The sequence below is a fragment of the Haemorhous mexicanus genome, chromosome 17 (genome assembly GCF_027477595.1).
Source record: "Haemorhous mexicanus isolate bHaeMex1 chromosome 17, bHaeMex1.pri, whole genome shotgun sequence".
Lineage (NCBI taxonomy): Eukaryota > Metazoa > Chordata > Aves > Passeriformes > Fringillidae > Haemorhous > Haemorhous mexicanus.
Window position 1 is genome coordinate 11,591,599 of NC_082357.1, and position 20,033 is coordinate 11,611,631.

Consider the following 20,033-nt stretch of genomic DNA (forward strand, 5'->3'; position numbering starts at 1 on the left):
GGTCACAGATGAGGTTGGCTGGAGGGAGTGGATGGCAGAGCCCCAGGGAGCAGTCCTGGGAACAGGCTCCACTCACAGACACCAGGTAGAAGGAGAGCTTTCCTCTCCTTTTTCATTTTGCACAAGACTTCTTGCCTGCTGCTTCTTGCAAGGTGAGGCTTCTCTTTACCCTTTCTCATTTCTCATGGCTGGCACAACATCAGCCTTCAGCCATGAAATCCCACTTCGTGGCTGTTACCTGCACACTTATCCCTGTGCTTCTGCTGCTGTTGTAGCAGGTTGGGCAGATCTTCCTCTGAGCTCAGTGGTGGGGCTTGTCCAGCTCCCCAATGCCAAGCATGTCCCAGAGGCAGCAGCCACTGAGGCAGGAACAGGCAGGCACCTCCGTGCTTAGTCATATCCTGCTCATGACCAAATTTACATGCTGCTCCAGGATACCCCTCACAGTTCCTGGGAGGCACAACCTTGACCAGAGCTGTGCCAAAAAGCCACAAACCTCCAGAACATTGGCACAGGTGAGGGACCACAACTGCAGCCACATAGGGCCTGGCAGGTGTATGGTATGGCCAGCTCAGAGATGCTCACCTGTGCCCAGCCAAGCAGTGGAGGTCCATCATGTGCATGCTGGACAAGAGCCAGCCTTGCCCTGAGCTGGGTGCAGCCCCAGGATGAGAAACAAACCTCTGGCCAGTCTTCTCCTACCCATCATGCTTCCCCCTACAGCTGGCAAGGGATTCCCAGTGTATCTGAGAAGATAGAAAGCCTCCCCACGAGGCAGTGTTTAACACATTCCCCAGCCCCAGACACCTGGGAGCTCTGGCAGCCCAGCTCTCTTTAGAAAGCTCTTGACTACAGGGGATGATGGTAAAAAAGTGTCTGAACAAGCATTTGCACCATCTTGGGATGTGCTGTCTGTAAGGCAGATGGGAGCAGTGACTTGCACTGGGTGAGTCATTGGGACCCATGGGCTGGGCCAGGAAAGACCCTGCAAACCTCCTCACCACAAACCTCCTCTTGTGAACAAGGCACAAGCTCTTGAAGACACAGAAGATGGCCCCAGCCCGAGGAGGAGCCTGGGATGAGCTGTGAAGGGTGACACTGCCAGCTCAGCCAGGATGGGAGGAGAGGAGGTGCTCAGCCAGGCAGAGATGGAAATTACAGAGCACAGATTACAGGCAGGCGAGTGTCAGGGCATCAGTACCACTGTCACCAACCATTTGAGAGCTGTCACAGCTGCCTTTCCTGACAGCAGGGATGGGGCCCTGCCCTGAGCTGTCTCCTCACAGCCAGGCACCCTCTGACAGCCCTGTTGTCAGCACTGATCTGGTTTTGATGATGTGCTTCAAGCCAAGGCAACTTGCTTAGCTCCACTGGGTCCAAGCAGAGGAGGGCAGCAGAGAAAATGCATTGTGGGGACCTTCAACACAGCAAAAAGGAGAGGTCAACAAATCACAAGATGATTTTTGTACTGGGAGATCTATGGGAAGTCTCAGCTCTGCAGAGTAACTTCCACCCACATCATCTCCATTTGACTTCATTTCCTGATTTCCCAAAAGGAGATTCCTGCTGCTGCTCAAGGGATGCTCCTTCCACCTTCCCAGACACATCTCTTTCCACACAGCTCTGCAAAGCCTGTCTGCTCTGGACTGGGGGGTCCTGAAGTCGTTCTGCCAACATCCAAGCATGCCCTGCTCCTGTGACCCAGGCATCCTGGAGCAGCTCTGCTCACCACAGACATTGCAAAACAGACACTGGATAATTTGGAACCAACCACATTGTTTGGTTTTGCCTGTAAATGTTTTTAATTGCAGCCCCAGAGTGGAATTTCTGGAAAGCCCCAGCTGCAGAGAGGATCTTTACCAAAGCACCACTATCATGTTTGACTCACTGTCCTTGCACAATAAGTCTTGAGACATCTTCCTTGTTCCTTGACTCAAAAGTCCTTAAGAGCCCTTTTCCAGGAAGTCCCACAAGTTCCCAGCTGCTCTAGGCCCACAGCAGCACCAACAGAACTACCTCCCTGCCCTGACAAACTGAGCAGTGCCTCAATGATGTGTGACAAGGGACTAAGGAAAGGGTTCCCAGTGAGATTCCTGCCTCTCCTTGGACAGGCATTAATTCTGCTGTCACTGAGCCCCTTAGGAAACCCATTCCACTGACTTGATCTCCTTCAGCTGTTCCTCCACATAGTTTACATGGAGCTAATTGCCACAGTAGTGGCTCTGGATGCAAAGCAGATGCTGCTGAGGAAAAGAGCATGCTGCATCCATAACTGATGGCTCTAATCTCTATTTAAAGACAAGGCTACTTAGAGTTGATGGGAGGTTCAGTTCTCCCCCTTCTCCATTTCTTTGCAAAGCCAGCTGGACATTCATTCATATTTTGACACACCAGTTAAAGTGCTTAGCTGTGGTATTCCTCATGTGCAAGAACAGCCAATATTTGCCACCAGCCACCTATGAGGTCACAACTGTCCCTGTCACCAGCAAGGAGATATAGATAAAATTCCTCCAGGATGTTTGTCATTACTATACTACAGTTTTCTCTACCAACAAGAGCAGCACCAGAGGAATAGAGACAAATGACAGGAGAACAAACTGATGATTAGAATTAAGTGAGGCTGGAGAATAAGCACAGGGAGCAGTAATTTCTCCGGAGCAGGGAAAGGAAGATTTTCTGTCCTCAAATGACAGGTGGCAAATAAACCCCCACCCCTATCAGAGGCAAGGACCAGAGAGCAGTGGTCAGAAGAGTCACAGGGAGGAACTGGCAGATCCCAAGGAGGAAACCCAGCTGCTGGTTCAAAGCCTCCACTGTGACAGTGGCCAGCTGCTAGGATGTTTGCAGATATACCAAGAAGTCTTTGTTTTTAACCAAAAGTTTTCCAACGAACATCTTAAAAGTAGTCCTGTCAGCAGCTGGTACTGACCCAACTCATCCATAGTACCTCATTGACCCTTCCAAATCTGTTCCATTTCTTGCATATCCTGTAAAAGGCCTAGACAGCTCTGTGAGCACTTGGCCATGCAGACAGGTCTTCCAGAGATGCTTTGTCTAGAGTAACAAGAGACTGAAGAACAGGGTGAGAGGGATGTCAAGCTACGCCCAAAGGAGCAGAAAAAGGCACAATGGAAACAAAGAGAATTTTAATTATAAAATAAAAAAAACCACCCACCCCCAGAAACCAAAGTGGTCTCTCCCCCTGCACAAATCTGCATGTTCTCTCCAACACAGAGAGTGCAGACACTTCAGTTGCAAGGGCCATCACTCACTCCCTTCTGCTCTCCCAGCAGCTCTGCCTTCTTGGAGAGACGAAAAACCCCAAACAACAAACCAACAGCCGCTGCCCCAAGACCCCAAGAAGGAAGTGGTCCCTGTTTGGCACAAGGTTTAGGAGATTTTTCTCCCACAATAATGGCATCTCAGCCAGCCAGATTGATCCTTGCCCTTTTCTGATCTTCAGTCAGCACCTTCTTTTCCAGCACAGTTTGGCCTGCCATATCACCTCTTTGATCCTCCAGCACATGGGTTGCAAGACACTGTTCTCCTTACAGGGTTGTAATGCAGCTGATGAATCCGTTAAATTAATTCCTCTGGAAGTGGAACTCCCAGAACCACATGTTCATATCATGGCCTCCATATGCAGAATCTTCAAGGCCTCTGAGATCTGAGAGCTGGTGTCGATCTGGCCATACATGCCCACCAGGAAGGCCCTGTGCAACAGCACTGCTGCATGTTCTGGGAAAGGGAAAGGCAGAGTGAGGAATGGCCCCAGGGCTCCATGTGCAAGAGCAATCCACCAACAACCACTGGGTGAGCATTTGAGAAATCTCCCCTTCCATAAGAACTTGGTACAATCCCCCCTCTAACAGCTCTGTGGCTTTGTGATCATGTGAGAGGTCACAACTCAGAGAAAACCATAAGAGAGCAAATCTGCTTCAAGGAAATCTCCCTTGTCTCTATGACAAATCCCCCTTGTGAAGCTCAGCCCAAAGCTACTATTGGTATTGACAGTCTAGTCTAAGCAACAGCAATCCATGGCAACTTCCCAGGGGAGCACAGCACCCCAGCTCTGACCCTTGTGAGGCCAATCACGGCCCAAAGGTGGCTGATCTCCAGGTACCTTGGCAAAGGAGGGTGTATTCAGGCAGGTTCCTCAGCGCTGTCTGCACCACCTCGAAGTCTCGGCTGCCCAGGCAGTACATGTAGGTGGGCAGGAAATCTGCAGCAATGCTGGGAGTGAAACATGGCAGGGTCAGTACAGCCCCAGATCAGCCAGCAGAGCCTCAGTTCCAGTTAAGTGCTCACCTAGGGTTGTTCTGGATGGAGCGCAAAGCCAGGCTGAAGGCCAGGTTTCGACAGGAATCCTCTGATGAACTCATCAGCTTCTGCAGGTTTGTCTGAAAGATGGACAAATGTGGATCACGGGGCCATTCAGGGAGCACAAACTCCTCAGACTGGCATTACTCCCCCTCCACACCAATCCAGCCCAACACAAATCCAGCAGGTACTGGCTGACCCCAGAAATCCCTCTTTGTAAGACAGATTATCCTGGTTTTGAATACTTTAAAGTACCCTTCTGTAATCTTATTTCATGTGGGACAGCTGAGTTTTCCCTAGTTTCCAGCTTATTCAACAGAGCTGTTCTGTTCTCTCCTGGCCCTGGGAAGAGGACAGAGGTTTAATTCTTCCTCTGACATACAGCAGATGATAGCTGAGGCAGTATGCAATGGAGGGAAATACTGTCTGCCCTCAGCAGGGCTAAATGAGGACATTTTTCTCCTAAGGTGCTGCAACAACCACCCAAAAAGCAGAGGAAGGGTAGTGCTTAAGCTGGCTGTGCAACAGACTCTGGTGAGAAGAATTCCTTCCAGTGGCAGCTTGACACACCAATACTCACAGCAAAAAAGGCAAGAATTTCTGGCCTCCGCCTGGACATCTCATCAATGTCTGTCAGCACCTCCAGGATGTCTGGGAGAAGACACAGGTTGAAAAGGTGACTGAAATTCACTGATCCAGCAAAGAATCTTTTCTTTTTCCCCACAAAACAAATCTCCCAAGCCATCAAGTTTTCCCACTTGCACACAGAGGTAGTGTAATAAAGGCAGTTCTTCAGACAGGAGAAGACCAGGGATGTGCCAGATCAACACATTCCAACCTGCCTAGGCAGAGGAAGGAATGCAATGGATGAGAGGTTTCTGTTTCAGAACACCTTTTTCTGTAAATAAAGACCTTCAGAATGTCTCTTTAAAAAACAGGGTACAGGCAGGACTTTTTTGTCCTATTCTGCCTTAGAAGGAAAACTGTCACAACTTAGGTTTGAACACAGGACACCTGTAATTTCAGAAGACCTTTGGAGATTATTGTTCCCATATGTCAGATTAACATGGTTTTCTTCCATGAAGGCCATTTGGGGATTTCTAGCAAATCCTGCTTCTCATCAGTTTGGTATTTCATTCCTATCAGCACTTCAGACCTGGCTTGAACTGCAGCATTCCTTGATTTACTCATACTGTCTCCCAAAATGCTTGAAGATCCTTGAAGAGCCCCAAAGGGGCCATCAAATGGCCCAGAAGGGCCAATCTCAAATGGCCTAAAAGGGCCATTGAAGTACTGCTGAGCTAAGTGATAATAGAATCATAGGAAGCCTCTGTCATAGAATCACAGGAGGCTATGGACAAGTTAATCCAAAAATGGAACAACATCCTAACTGCTGGTGACTTCCAAACACAAGATTGCAACAGGAAACCAGGCTGCTGCTGACAGATAAGTAACAAGGTTGACAAACGTCTGCATTTGCCCTGTGTCTTTGCACAGCAGGTCCTCACTCACCCTCCACTGTCTGGCCTCTGGAGAGCCTCTTCATATACGGGGCCATTTCAGCCGGCGTGAGGGGAGTGAAGAGGGACACGCTGACCAGGGGGAGAGAGCCAGCAGCTGCTTCATCTGGGGGAGAGAGACAGAGCAGGGCACTCCTGACAGCCTCTGGACTGGCCAGGATTCCCCACCAGGGCAGTGGTGTATCATGAGCCACCAGCAATGCTGAGATACAATTGTCTCACACTGTCTCTAATCTCAGTGCACCTCCTGTAACCCCCTCAGCTGACACTAAGGAGGAAACTTTGCAAGCTCTTTTAATATTGAATAATTTTCCCATGCAAGCTGTGCAAGCTGTCAGCAGTGGAAGACTAGATGGACCCTTGGAGTCCCCCCAACAGGTCAGTCCTTAAGTGTGGATTAAAAGGGCAAAATCCACAAGCAGGAAACTCACCCTTGTTAAGAGCTGTTCTGCTCCAGTAGTGATACCACTGGCAGGAAAACAAATTAACCCATCCCAAACACTGATTCCCAACTGCTGAGCATACAAGTGCCATTCTCCACTCTAAACACATTGAGCTGTTACAAGAACAAGCACAGTACACACCCCACAAAAACACCTATTCTCCAAAACAGACTGCAGGTTTACCAGCTGGAATAACTCGCCTCCCACTCAGACTCACCATCCTTCTCTTCGTCAGAGCCCCTGTCCAAGATGCCACTCTTACTAGGCAGACTCAGCCCAGCCAGGAGGGACTTCAGCATTGCTAGGTCACTGTTGTCTGATGACAGGTCACTGGGAAAAAGAGGTGGTGTGTTTGGCTTTCAATGGCAATAAGGGCATGAGCACATGTATGCACACTGAAACAAAGTGCTTCTCAGAAGCAGAAACAAGATTTTTCCTTTCTTCATAACTGCAACTCAAATGCACTTTCCCCACATATCTGTAGGTGGGACCCTGTAGCCACTGCTCTGGGGAAAGACTCTCCAGCTGCCTCTCTGGAAAGGCTGCAGGGCACTATAATACCTCAATATAAAATTTAGGCCATTATGTGAGTTAAAGTCATTATGTGACTTCCTTGGGCTCAGTTTTCACCTATAAAGAAGAGATATGCTGCTCATTTCAGTGGTGACTTAAGGGAGCCAAGGGTAAAAAAGTGCCATATTAGCAGCTACTCTGTCACATCCTCTTGCTGTTTTCTGTCTGATTAGCTCCTGGCAATCTGACTGTGCATGGGCTAACAGGTATAAGGAAGCTTACTGGAGTGGATCCGAGTGCTTCTGCAAGAAGGAGACAGCTGCCTGGGCATTGCACGTGATGTACTTGTGGATAAACTGCACAAACTTGCTGATGAAGGCAGCCAGGTGCCGTGAGGATTTTCTGTAGTTCTGGGAAAGGATCAAGAAGGTGAGAGTTAACCAAAAAACAGCAGCAATGCACTGCCCCATCCTGCTCCTCTGGGTACCAGCGAGCCGTTTCTTGATCTGCTGCCTCTTCTTCAAGCTCTCCAAGGTACTTAATGCACTTTTTTGTTCTTAGGCATTTAGGAAGGCTTTCCCTTCAAATCAGAAGCACCAAGGTTGGCCCTCTGTTACAGGAGCTTCCCCATCTAGTGGCCAGCAGCCGGCACAGGGAGGGAAGCAGGGATTTTCCTACCAGCAGCAGACGGATGAAGGACAGGAGACAGTCCCAGAGTGCCGCCTGGTGCTCGTTCTGGAACACCTGCGGCTGGAGCAGCTCCAGGATCCCCAGGACATGGATGAAGAAGGTCAAGTGGTTCTGCTGCCTGAATTCCTGGAAATTGAGGTGAACACGGCCGTGCAGCAGTGCTGCAATCATTGGCAAGTGCCTGAAACACCAAACAAGAAAATTTCAAAGGTACATGTTACCTCAGTTCCTGGAAGGCAAAATCCTTAGCCTCTCTCAGAGTTCTTGTCTTGATCCCTGTATGGATAGACTCAGCATGCCCCATTTCCCACCCATACTCTGTTCCCTAGTCTCCAATTCCAAGATTACTTCCTGACAGACACAAGGTGTTGCCTCATTGTTAAAGATGTAACTTTGCTGCCTTTTCTCCTGACTTCAGTACATGAAGGTGAATTCTCTCACCACCATTGTGATTGCTGCAAGTTTGTTCCCTTTCTAGGACAAGGGTGGATGCTTTTCAATAAGCCCCAGCCACACACAGGGGGAGAGAGGTACCTAAGGAGGAGGATGGGATGAGCCACAGCCAGCTTCCTGCAGGCCATATTGGCATCCCACACGCGGCTTTCGGATGACTTGGAGTCACTGGTGTCTGCGAGGAGGTTAATGAATCTGTGAACCAGGGCATCAAGCTGCAAGAAAAATAATGAGCAAACTGTTAAGAAGTTTAATGCATAAACCAGCCCCTGGCTCTCCAGCAGTGTTTCCCAATTCCTTTCCAGCTACACAGGGGGGTTAACAGAAATTATTTTCAGGTAGAATCTGTGAGCAGATGCAGTGTTCCAGCTGGCATGGGATCTGAAGTCCACAGTCCCTACAGACATCAAAGCAGGATCAGATGCTTGCACACTTGTGCCTTACAGAAGCCTTTGGCACACAGAAGCTTGTGGAGCTTATACTATTCTATAGAAGGACACTGCAAATAAACCACACCAGAACTCTCTGCTCGGGAGAGTGCAGGCAGGGATGGGGTAGCAGAAAAGCAAAATAAAGAAACCAAAGTCACCCAGGAAGCTTTTGCCAGCCCTCACCTTCTAAACTGGGCATCAAGGTAGCATTCATTGTGCATACACAACTGAAAAGGGGCCTTCCCATGCCTCTAACTTTACCTTGCAAGTGCTGCTGTCTCTGGCTCCTTCACTGGTAAGAAGCATCTCAGGCATAGGCACAAGGAGCTCAGGTAGTTGCAGGTACATCTGCAGCAGAAGGTCCTGGCAGCATTTCCCCACAGAGCTAAAGGAGAAAGGGAGAGGTCAGCCACTGGACACTACATTAGTTCAACCAGCAAACATCCAAGACCCATCAGATTAGTAACACCCTTCCTGCATGTGATAAACAGAGCATGTGAAAACAAAGACATCAATAATCTTAAACAGTGTTTTTTAAGTCTTTGCTTCTTTTGAACAGCTCAAATCATTCACTTTCTACACAGATCCAGCCACAGTCTATGGGGATCCATCACAAGGCCATTTGGAGTTAGAAAACTGCAGTTCAAAGGGCACAGGAGAAGAAAGCTCTGCTTACATCTCCAGTGCAGAGTTCCTGCATGTGGTACTCACAGTCAGCCCCATCCCAATTGGAAAAAAAGCCAGAACCACAACTATTCAGACTAACCAGCATGTTCTCTACACACCTGGAACCCCTGGAAATCCCTGGAATAGTCTGTACTGGGAGGCAGTAGAAAGCAACAGTCACTCAGAATCATTCCTAATATCACCATAAGCAAGGCTGGAATTAGGTCAGTTCCTTTCACTGCCACAAAAACATCATCTTCCTGTTCTTTCCACAGTCTTAAAATAGCTGTTAGGAAACAATTTGGTCTCCATTCAGCTTTGAAAGCAAGTCAGAAGCAGGATGTATTACAAGCAGTGACTCAAGGGATGAGTAGACAAGAAATCCCACGTTAGGAACTAGTAATCAAAAATAACCACTGCCTTAAAGAACAAAAGAAAAAGCCTTAAGCATGTCAAGAATTTCATTCTGAAGTCCTAAAAGCAAGAAGGTCCTTAAATTTCACTTTTGAAGTCAGCTTCCTGGGCTGAGTACCACTTAAAACCACTTGTTATTCCCCCAGACCTTGGGAGGATAGTGTGCACTTTCATATAGGCTCTGGAACATGACATTATTAATGGAGACATACTGGCAAGTCTCAGCATTACCTGCCTGCCTGTGCCCAAGAGCTACAATTCCAGCAGACAATGCTCCTCATTTGCACCCTCACCTGCTTCCCCACTGCTGAATGCAGTTGGTCAAATATTCTGTCACTTTTTTGATGTTCTCAAGGTCTCCATGAGAACAACTGAGCAACAACGGCAGTCGAGACTGGATGAGTGTGCAGGAGGCCTCGTCAGTGTTCTGGTATCTGGTCTCTGCTTCAGCCAGGATCAGCTCCACCATGCTGATCAGTTCTGATGCCTTCAGGTGGAGCACAAATTCCTCACGGCGCTTCTGTAAGGCAAGAGAACACCCCAAATTATTCCACACCAAATCCCAAGATCCTTAGTTCCTTCTTGTCACATCCTCCCTGACTGGAATGGAAACTTAGAACCAGACTTAAGAATGGCCCCATATCTAGAGCTCTGAAAGAATCACAGCCCCAAATAGAACCTCTTTACCCCTCCTCTACTTCTTAATTTCCTTCCATCTCAGCATGTGTGATGGGTCAGAAAGCATAATTCAGTCACCAGTTCTGTGAAGAAGAGACATAGCCTCCTCTTTGTAAAATGGCAATTAGCCCATGCTGAGTTTTAGCTTGCTTGCCACTCCAGTCTTGTGCCTTTACCAGATATTGTGGCAACTGTTGCAGGGGAAATGCCAAGTGGGCAACCTTTATGTGTTTCTATCAGCTTTCTGGACTCTAAACTGCCACTGTAATATGTAACAGCAGAGCAACTAAGTAATCAGCTGAGGTACAGGCAGCAAACTTGGCACACTGCACCTGAATCACTCCAGCCACCTCTTGGCCATGGAAAAATCAGACACTCTGAAAACATTGCCTCTCACTCCATCCAGATAGGAATCTTGGAAGAACTGAACCAATACCTGAGGAGTTCTCTGGTCCCTTCCCTGCCAGATCCGAGGAATGTGAATACAGGCCCACAAGAAATCCAAGGATGCAGTTGGGTCAAACCTGCCAGAAGACAAAAGGAGACAGATTTGCAATTACAGTCAACACAACCCTAGGGCAGCACACAAACACATGGAAGCATCACTAAACACGATGAGTGCTGTGAAGAAAGAAACATCTGCAAATGTAAAAATAGGACCTATTAAGTCCCAAGAAGGGGGTTGGTTCTGTTCCCAGATTATGACTAAATAGTTGTTGCAATAAGCACAGCACAGGGTACAGAACAGAACAAATGGCATTCAGCAAGTGTGGGGGCTACATGGAGCCTTACACCAAAGCCAGGAGCTGGTCATCAACACAAACAGTTGGTACAATCAGACCAATGACCTTACTGTCCCTATCACAGCAGTTACCTTGAACTGAGAAAGTAATTAAATTTTGAGCAAGGAATTAAGAAAAAAATAATAAACTGAAATACTACCAGTTTTAGAAGTATTGCTGTTATTAGTGTTTAGCATGTCCTGGTCCATAAATGTAACAATACTACTACACTGGAACTTCAGTATTTGAAAGCTGTGTCCAGAAGCTCAGAGCTAGGGCTGCTGCAGAGATCAAAACTGGGAGGCTGATGCCATGAAAGGGTTAGAAAAAAGACTGGAAATGGAGTTTAGTACAACCAAAAGATCCATCAGAGCCTGCCTAGGTACAGAGACAGTCCTCAGTTTGCAATCCAAGCCATCCTGCAAGCCCTGTGTTCATAAAGACTACCAACAAGGGCAATGCAAGATGGATTACCCACAATTAGCACTTCCTGTTTAGAACACAGCCAAATCTTTATGTGCTGCTTCCACCAAACAGTAGGTAATATTTATATCAAGGTACACAAATCAGCAAGACTGAAATCTGCATCCTTCTCACAAAGTCTATTCTTGGCTGACCCCTGGCAGACACATCATGAACATGGCAGGTCTTGTTCTTCTCAGACAGAGTTGCCCAACTCAATCCCTTGGCTAGGCCAAACAAGACTCACCTTTGCTCCCTGTTCCTGCCAAGCAGAAGCCTGATGCACTGGTGCAGTGTGGTCCAGCTGGACTGGTGAGTCAGAAGAGCCAAGAGGTATGGGCGGAAGGAGGGCACCTGGGACCCTGCCTGGAGGCACCAAGAGAGGAAGAGATGTAATGAACAGGTCCTGGTAGCAAGGTGGCTGCAGGACATGCCATGTTTACTGGAGAAGGATGATAACCCAGGAGGGCAAACAGGCAGACAGCACGAGGATTTAGGGCAGCACTTTCTGAGAGAACATGGCATCAGATGTGAAATTCAGTTTCAGCCTTAACTTTGGCATGGCACTTTGGGCAAGCTATTGATCTGTCTGCAAAAATACCAATGAAAACACAGCTGGCTGGGTTGTTATTGGACTGTGCTGTGTCTGCAAAGCACTTTGAAGTCCTTAAAAGAACAAAGCTGAGGAAATATAAAGATAAGAGGAAACATAAGCCCTGCACTGACAAATGTGAGCTTTGCACAGAACTGTCCTCCTAGTTTGCCTGTACTGCTTTGGAACTCCTACAAGTACCCTGTGGCAAAACATAAAACTAGCCCTTCCCTGTTTCCAGGTGCAGGTCAGTACCCCAGAAAGTTGTTTCAGCACAGCAGTCCCTCTACCCAACAACTCTTACTTTGTTCCAGGAGAACAGTAGTTTCTGCTGTAGATCAGGGCAGCTGCTGATGACCTCTGGGTCCAGCATCTCCAGCCAGTCATTGAGAAGGCCAGAGGCAGGCCCTGGCCAAGCTGATTCAGCACTGTGGACAAAGCAAGGCCAGTGTCACTGGTGATACCATGCACCCAGACCTACCTGTGAATTCCCATCACCGCCTTGGCTCACCTGCAGCTCTCCACCTCCTTCTTTACTGGGGTTTCTTCTTTGTCCTGGAGCAACAAGGAGCATACCACAGCAATTGGTTTCATGGCAGGACACCTGGCAGTGGTCTCAACAGTAGCTGAGAAGAGGACAGTCAGGAGTTCCTCCAGGTATGGAGAGTGGGTTTCAATCAGACCTTGAAGGACTAGCAGAGGGAGAAAGATGCCACTCATTAACTCCAGGGTGTGGTGAAAGGTATGGAACCCTGCAAGTATTATTCCTGATAGCCAGGCTCAGTGAGGAAGAGGGAAGCCATTTTTATCTGGGATAGGAGGCTTCAATTTATTTTTGTTAGGGGAAACCAACAGTTTGCTTAGAGACTTAATCTGAGTCCCAGATCACAGTTTATAAACCCACATACGGTGGGGGAAAGGAGGTGATACAAGACAGGGCCAAGCTTAGATCAGTTCACATTTTCTTATCCAGGAGAAGGCAGATTCCCACAGCCTGCACACTAGGCACTGCCTTGCTGGGCTGGAAGTTCAAGCTGCTGCTGCAAAGGAGAGGAGAAGGACATCCATACCTTTGCTGATGAGCTCTGGCTCCACATTACACTTCTCTCCTGATTTCAGGGTTGCAATGATGGCACAGACTGTGGAGCTGATCAAGTCCAGGTCACGACGGAAAGAAAGAGCTTCTGTGAGGTGCAAGAAGCCACCTCGAACTGTAACAAAATGACAGCACTGGCATCACAGGGACAAGCCAACCCCCACATCAGACTTCCCTCCTACAGATTCCCCATGTGGCTCCAGGGCACAACTACTCAAACATACAAATATACATTCTACTGCCACTTATGGCCACCAGAACCCTTGACAGCTTGTTACAGGGACATGTGGCTAAGAAGCAGCTCTATAACCACAAACCCATTTCCATGCCCAAGCTCTTGGTTAGACTCCTGCTCCCAAGGGATGGCAGATGATAAACAACTCTGTAAGTCATAATGCGACCTTGTTCCTTGTGAGAGGCATCCCTGCATGCTCATCTTCCAAAACTATAGCTCACACAGAATTCCTGGCCTGAGAAATTTTAAGTTTTCCCTGAGAGATCTGCTGTGCTTGGTGAGATGTTACCAGGTGTCTACAGCAAGCCCCCAAAGCTAAGACACTTGTTCACAACTTCAAAGAGCTTCTGCAGCACAATGTGCTATTTTGTAACTCCTTATGACACCTGTCTAAAAGACTGCCATGACACTTCCTGCTCCAGGTGCAGTTTTGTCTCTTTCTTGTCCCACTTTGTCCCCTCTGAGTCCCATAAGCTGCCCAGTGCCAGTACCATCACTGATCCTGTGCCTTGAGGAGTATTGCACAGCAAAGGCCTTCAGCTGAGCTCGCAGGGGACCATCTTCCACAGCAGGGTTCTCCAGCCACTGCAGCATCTGCATCAGCACTTTGAAGAAGAGCGAGGAGAAGGCAGTGTCCTGTGGCACGGCACGCTGGGAAGAAATTCTTTACAGTTAGGGTGGTGAGGCATTGGCAGAGGTTGCCCAGAGGTTCTGGACTCCCCATCCCTGTAAGTGTTCAAAGCCAGGTAGGATGGGCTTGGAGCAACCTGGTCTAGTGAAAGGTGCCCCTGCCCATGTCAGGGGAATTGGAGCTAGATGATCTTTAAGGTCCCTTTCAACCCAAACCATTTTATGACTCTATGAATTAGACTTCAGCTCTCAAACTGTCTACAAATGCCTTGGCTTGCAAGACATGTCCAACGCTACAGAACAGCACAGATCTACAGATTCCAAAGCCAGCAGAGACCTACAGTTTTAAATCCAAAAAATGGTTACCAGGCTGGGTAAGGTGCACTAACTCTGCAGGTAATCTCAACAGTGCCAGCCTAATGCAGCCAGCCTGCATCCAGATGCCCACGACCAGGCAGCCTGAGCTGAGCATTACAAAGTGTGCACACAGCAGAGCAGATGCCCTGCAGATCTCCCATTTCTCCCTCACGCCTCTTTATGAAATGCTCCCAAGGCACTCACGTGGTACTGGTAGAGCTGGCGCATGAGTGGGCAGGAGATGAAGTGGTGGCGGTGCATGGCCATGACCAGGGCACCGCCATGCGTGGAGTTGAGCAGTGCAGCCACGGCCTGCAGTAGTCGTGCCGTGACCCCACTGGCTGTGACCCCGCTGGCTGTGACTCCACTGGCTGTGGCCCCATTGGCCGTGACCCCGCTGGCCGTGGCCCCGCTGGCCGTGGCCCCGCTGGCTGTGACCCCGCTCTCCGGCGTGGCCCCTTGGCGGATGTGGGCCAGCTCCTGCCCCAGCGACTGCTGCAGTGTCAGGGCCAGTGGCCGCAGGCTGGAGTTCTGCCACCGCGGGTCCGGGGTCAGTGGGAAGAGCTGGGGAGATACAACAGGGAGTACATTTATGACTGACAATGAAAGGCTTGCTGTACCATGAACACCCCGAGGCTGAGGAGTGATTTACCTTGTACAGTTATACAGACTGTAGCCTCACGGGAACCTTCTGATACAGCTTTTTCTATATTCTAGTGCCTGGCACATGAACATAAGCAGCATCTCTGCAACCCCAACACGATTATCCACACTGACACTGCAGGGGAATCCTACTACCCAAACACCAACAACCGACTTGGCCAATTAATTCCCTGTAGGCTCCTTCTGGAGTCAATGGAGGGAGGGAAGCTCTGTAAGCAGACAAGCCAGAGTACAAATGCTGTTTGCACACAGCTTTGCTGCCAGGGCCCTATGAGCATTTCACAAATCCTGCCTCCACTGCTGAGAGGAAAGGCACTATGCACAGAACAAACAAGGTGCAGAGACAGCGACATGCTAGTAGGTACTGACAGTACCAGGCATGATCAAAAGCCACATCACGTTCCAACTACAAGAGAAAATTCCTGCCAGTATCAACTCTACCAGGCTGTAATGGCACAGCCTCATTGCATCAGAGCTTTCATATTTATTGCCTGCAAACACTGCAGGATAAGGAGTCACAAGATGCAAGTATAAGAGAAATGGATTTTGTAAAGCTGCTGCAGGGAAGCAGCTACTCAGCTGGAGGTTATGACAGTACCTGCAGCAAGATGCCTGCCAGATCATCTTCTGGGCCCAGCACACGGACCTGGCTCAAGGCCCGGATCCGACTCTGACTTTGAGAGTTTTCAGGACTAGATTTTGACCTTGCAGTCTCAGCACTGTCTGCAAGAGGAATAAAAGGAAAGAAAGGAAAATGCTGTTATGGTAGATAGCATCTGGAGCCCCAACACCAGATCACCTTCAGCTTTACAGCCTCCAAGCACTGAGAAATTCAGCAGCTTTTCTCTTAATTCTAAGGAAGACCTACTTTTCCATATGACTCAGAAAAAGTCACTGTAATAAACTCCAAAAATACTGGAATTTCTCTCTTTGCCAGAAGCAAAAAATCTCTAGCAAAGGACTGGTGTCTAACTGCATCTTGCTGGTTTATAACAACATGCCTGCTTTTTAAGACATCTCTGCCTGTTCCTCTCAACAGCAACAAAGGAGGGAAGTTTAGAAGATGACTTTGATATTTAGGCTATCCTGGGCAGTACCTCGGCGGGCTGGTAAGGAGGCAGTAAGCAGGGAGTGGAAAGTCTGGCCTCCTGTTGCTCCTCTCTCATGTTGAACCTCCACAAGATGAGCCATGTAGTCTGAAAAAAGAAGGAAATAAGAGCACATCATCATCTTTCCCTCTTCATTAAAGCAGGACAGAATTGGCTGTTTGTACAGCTCCTACAGACAAGAGAATCTGCTGTTCCCACAGACTTTGTAAACATGATGCCTTGAAAGCTTTGTTTCCTTTACAAAGTATCTTCCAAAGTACTTTTTGACTCTGTACATTCCAATCCAAAAAAATCCTCCTCAATTTTGGGAAATACAGCCAAGGGCCACCCAGGTGTCTACAGTGACAACAAGCTGCCAAAGCAGCCTGTGCACAAAGTTTGCTGAACTAGCTCGGATTCTTCCAAGAAAGTCACAGGAGATACTCATGGAAACAGTTCAAGAAAAAGTTAAATGCCTAGTCAGCCTCCTCTGTAACTCTTACTTTTGTCCATGATGTTCTGCTCCAGTGTCTGTGGGTCATGAGATACTGCCTGATCCAGGTACTGCAGAAGTTTGCTCATGCTGGAAACTGGGATTCCAAAGGACTGAACAAAGAGAAGCAGCTGCTGTGGCTCCAGGTCCTGCAGGGCTGCAATAGACAAACACTGAGGATCATCTTTATTATCTGATCTTTATGCTTTTGTCTGGACTAACAGTGACACATTAATGACAGAGCTGCAGAGAGCCTAAAGCCAGAAGTCTGACAGCTGCCTACTATATTTTCTTTCCTCTGCAAATCATTGCTGCCTTATTGCATCTTCCAGTTAATTCACTCACTGGCTAATCTGATCTTCTGTTTAATTTTATTAGAACCTCAGTAATGCAATAATTCGTATTAAAAAATAACTTCCACCCTATCTCTTGATGGCTGCAGGCAGGAATTATTGAATAATTCAATCACTGGCTATAGACAGCTGTCATTTAATTAGTAAAATGGGATGAAAGCTCTGAATACCAAGAAGAAAGAGAGCACTGATGAGTGGTACAAGGACCAGAACAACCAGAGGTTTAGCTTACATCCTTTAGGCACAGCTTTCCACAGTGCTGTGCCTGTTGTCTGGTGATTGCATAGCTTAGTTCCATCTGAATTGTTGTAAAAGAGATGGGACCTCAATTCAGAGTCTCCCATTCCTTTAAAATACACAGAAAGGGGAATATCCATTCAGACTCAATCCCCTACTTTAAAAGTAATAGTGACAGATGGCTACATCCAAAGGCATCCAAATAGGATGGCTGGGCACACTTGAGCAAGGAAGCCTCTCCCCTTCCTTTCAGCAGGGTTTGAAACACCAACAGACATGGCACAGGCTCACCTGCATCCACGAGCCGTGGGACCTCGGAGCGGATCATCCGCAGCTTCAGCCAGTCGGGGAGCAGCAGGGCCTCCTCCGAGGTGTCAACCAGAAAAGCAGTAGGAAGGGGCTTTTTCTCAGGGAACCATATATCCAGTAAGGTGTAAAAATCACCATCCCCTGCTTAAGAGTGGATAAAAAATTATTTCCCATGTTCACAAGCATCTAGAATGCCCTGCCCCTCTCTATCAATACACCAGAACACACCATTGTTTTGGCATTTCCTGCTGTCTGCAGAAAACAAAAAGAAAAATAAATCAACCTGCAAATCCTTCACTCTTTGCAGCAATATTCTGATAAATCTTACAGCTACAAACATGTACTGCAAGGGTCAAGCCTGTGGATAGGATTAACACCAGTCTGACCTGTTAGGAGACAGCAGATAGAGAAAAGCCATTCTGTATTGACCGTTACCCCCCAAAATAATCTGAGCATACTTCACTGACCTTGAGGTGGCCCCAGTGTCAGGAGAATAACCATGGCATGGACCACAAGGATGTGCATGGTGGCTGTTTCCCCACTAGTCCAGCGAAGGAACACCTGATCCTGGGACTCTGACTGGAAAAAGGCAGGATAAGACAGGGTGAGCAAAGGTGGGGAAAGGAAGGAAAACATGAGAATGGACAAATTTAGTCAGACCATAGTTCCCATCATCTCCAACAGTGGCCACAAAAGATAACTGGGGAAAAGTTAAAAAGACATTCTACAAACACATAGGCTTGGCTCTGATAGTATGTCACAATCCAATTATTTTCAGATCAGGGAATTCTTGAGCTGGACTTGGTTTATTCAAATTGAGTAATCCATTAAGGGCTTCTGTTCTGTTAGCCTGCCCAGTGTCTGTGAGCTGCTGGGGCAAGGCAGGAGGCACTCACCCAGCTGTACACCTCCTCGCCCTCCTTGCTCTGCCGCATGCGCTTGATGTAGCGGGAGAAGATGGAGAGCAGAGCCACGAGCACTGCATCTGACTCAGCACTGTAGGACAGCTTGGAGAACAGGTGGGACATGATGGTGGAGCGCTCCACGATCAGTCGGGCGACATCCTGCAGGGAGAAAACATCCGGGAGGTCTTCACTGCAAAGCACAGCCAGGTCCCACTGTTTCACTGCACCATGTTCTCCAGCTCCCATCATCAGCCCAGTACACACCACTCTGGAGATCAGCTTGTGGAGTCAAGAGTAGAACTGACACAGGAGGGAAAAGGCTGCTGCTTTGCATTCATCTTACAGTGTCCCAGTGGAGCACAGATGCATTCTGATGCACCCCCATTACAAAATAAGTCTTTACATAGCTTGACTCTGAAGAAAAAGATCTCCTGACACTTATCATTCAATCTCCTCTGTGTATCCAAACAGAGGCAATATCACCACATGAGTCTTAAAAGCAACAAAAAAAGTACCCAGGGAGAAAAAAGAAAAAAATCATAATAAAAAAAATATCACCAAAAGCTTTTCTAAAAAGAAAAAAACTCACACAAACAAATCAACCCAGAACTCTAGTATTGGTTATAGGGGAGTACATATCCCACCACTGAAGTCCTGACTTCCCATTCTCTCCCCAAACATATATGACTGCAGGTTTAGCACCTGCTTATTTATGAAACATTGCCAGGTGGTGGGATTTCCATCAAAACACTAGCCATTCTTGCATTCCCCATTCCAGCTGATGGGCTGCTGCACCAGAGCTTATTGCTCTGATTACCATTTCATTATAAAACCAAAGACACAGGTTTGCCTTTCAACCCATGCACAGACACAAACATGCAGTTCTCAGAGTAACACACTCCCTAGAACTCATCCTGGTGGTATAGCAAGTCCCATGCCTACCCCTGTCCTGGGACATGCCATGTGTCCCCAAACAATCCCTCCTCTCACCAGAGCAAGGTCGTTGTGCTGTCCCTGTTCCTCCACTGGGGCGTGCTGGGAGAGGTACACCAGGTAAGCACTGATGGTCTGAGGATCTGTCTCCATGTGGATGGCCTGGAATGAGAACTCCTTTCATTAGAAATCAGGATTTAATGAAAACAAGCACCAGCATAAGCAAAATTCTTCTGCAAGCACATAAACATTAACAATATCACAGCCAGATCCAGTTTGTTTAGATCTGTTTCAGCACTACTAGAAAGAGAACAACCCTGACACTGCTTCCTTCAGCTGCTTCCACCCACCTGCTGCAAGGCCAGAGCTGTTGTGGCTCTCACACTGTCAAAGAGTGGCAGCCTTGGGAGGTCTCTCAGCAGCCACTGATATCCCTGCAGCAGCTCAGAATCACCAGAGTCTTCTTCCATGGGGTGATCCTTCTCCTCCCCATCACGCATCCCTCCTTCTGACAGCACCAAGGACAGGCCCTGCACAAGTCACACACATACAGCTGTTGCATATGAAGCCGCAGCTGGACTGCTAGCTTCATACTAGTGAATTTAACAGAAACATGCTTCAAACATCACAGAAGGACCCAAATACAGCACACAATAGGTTTCATCTCATATAATGCGTTTTCTTGACAGATACCCTGCTTGAAGTTTCAGTCTGAGCATGATCTTTGTGAGGCTTCCTGCAATTCTCTTTGCCTTGTCTATGCTCCAGAG

The 20,033-nt window shown here is 48.0% G+C and overlaps 1 protein-coding gene across 2 annotated transcripts in view; it reads right to left on the reverse strand.

Annotated features, from left to right (window-relative positions):
* Positions 1-3,129: 3,129 nt before the first annotated feature.
* The window catches only part of INTS1 (integrator complex subunit 1), a 28,063-nt gene continuing 11,159 nt past the window's right edge, over positions 3,130-20,033 (reverse strand). Inside the window, exons 22-47 of one of the 2 annotated variants that reach the window (XM_059861992.1) lie at positions 19,614-19,793; positions 19,321-19,425; positions 18,322-18,489; positions 17,893-18,004; positions 17,408-17,566; positions 16,537-16,683; positions 16,043-16,141; positions 15,544-15,668; positions 14,487-14,846; positions 13,787-13,946; positions 13,035-13,175; positions 12,476-12,656; positions 12,269-12,392; positions 11,620-11,738; positions 10,565-10,652; positions 9,744-9,970; positions 8,632-8,755; positions 8,021-8,154; positions 7,475-7,667; positions 7,079-7,206; positions 6,501-6,613; positions 5,833-5,946; positions 4,901-4,971; positions 4,309-4,400; positions 4,124-4,233; positions 3,130-3,738 (exon numbers count right to left, since the gene is read on the reverse strand). In XM_059861992.1, coding sequence (XP_059717975.1) covers positions 3,623-3,738; positions 4,124-4,233; positions 4,309-4,400; positions 4,901-4,971; positions 5,833-5,946; positions 6,501-6,613; positions 7,079-7,206; positions 7,475-7,667; positions 8,021-8,154; positions 8,632-8,755; positions 9,744-9,970; positions 10,565-10,652; positions 11,620-11,738; positions 12,269-12,392; positions 12,476-12,656; positions 13,035-13,175; positions 13,787-13,946; positions 14,487-14,846; positions 15,544-15,668; positions 16,043-16,141; positions 16,537-16,683; positions 17,408-17,566; positions 17,893-18,004; positions 18,322-18,489; positions 19,321-19,425; positions 19,614-19,793 — 3,690 coding nt within the window. In that variant the 3' untranslated portion in view covers positions 3,130-3,622. Of the gene's footprint in view, positions 3,739-4,123; positions 4,234-4,308; positions 4,401-4,900; positions 4,972-5,832; positions 5,947-6,500; positions 6,614-7,078; positions 7,207-7,474; positions 7,668-8,020; positions 8,155-8,631; positions 8,756-9,743; positions 9,971-10,564; positions 10,653-11,619; positions 11,739-12,268; positions 12,393-12,475; positions 12,657-13,034; positions 13,176-13,786; positions 13,947-14,486; positions 14,847-15,543; positions 15,669-16,042; positions 16,142-16,536; positions 16,684-17,407; positions 17,570-17,892; positions 18,005-18,321; positions 18,490-19,320; positions 19,426-19,613; positions 19,794-20,033 lie in introns of both variants that reach the window. The other variant, XM_059861991.1, reaches the window with a different exon arrangement.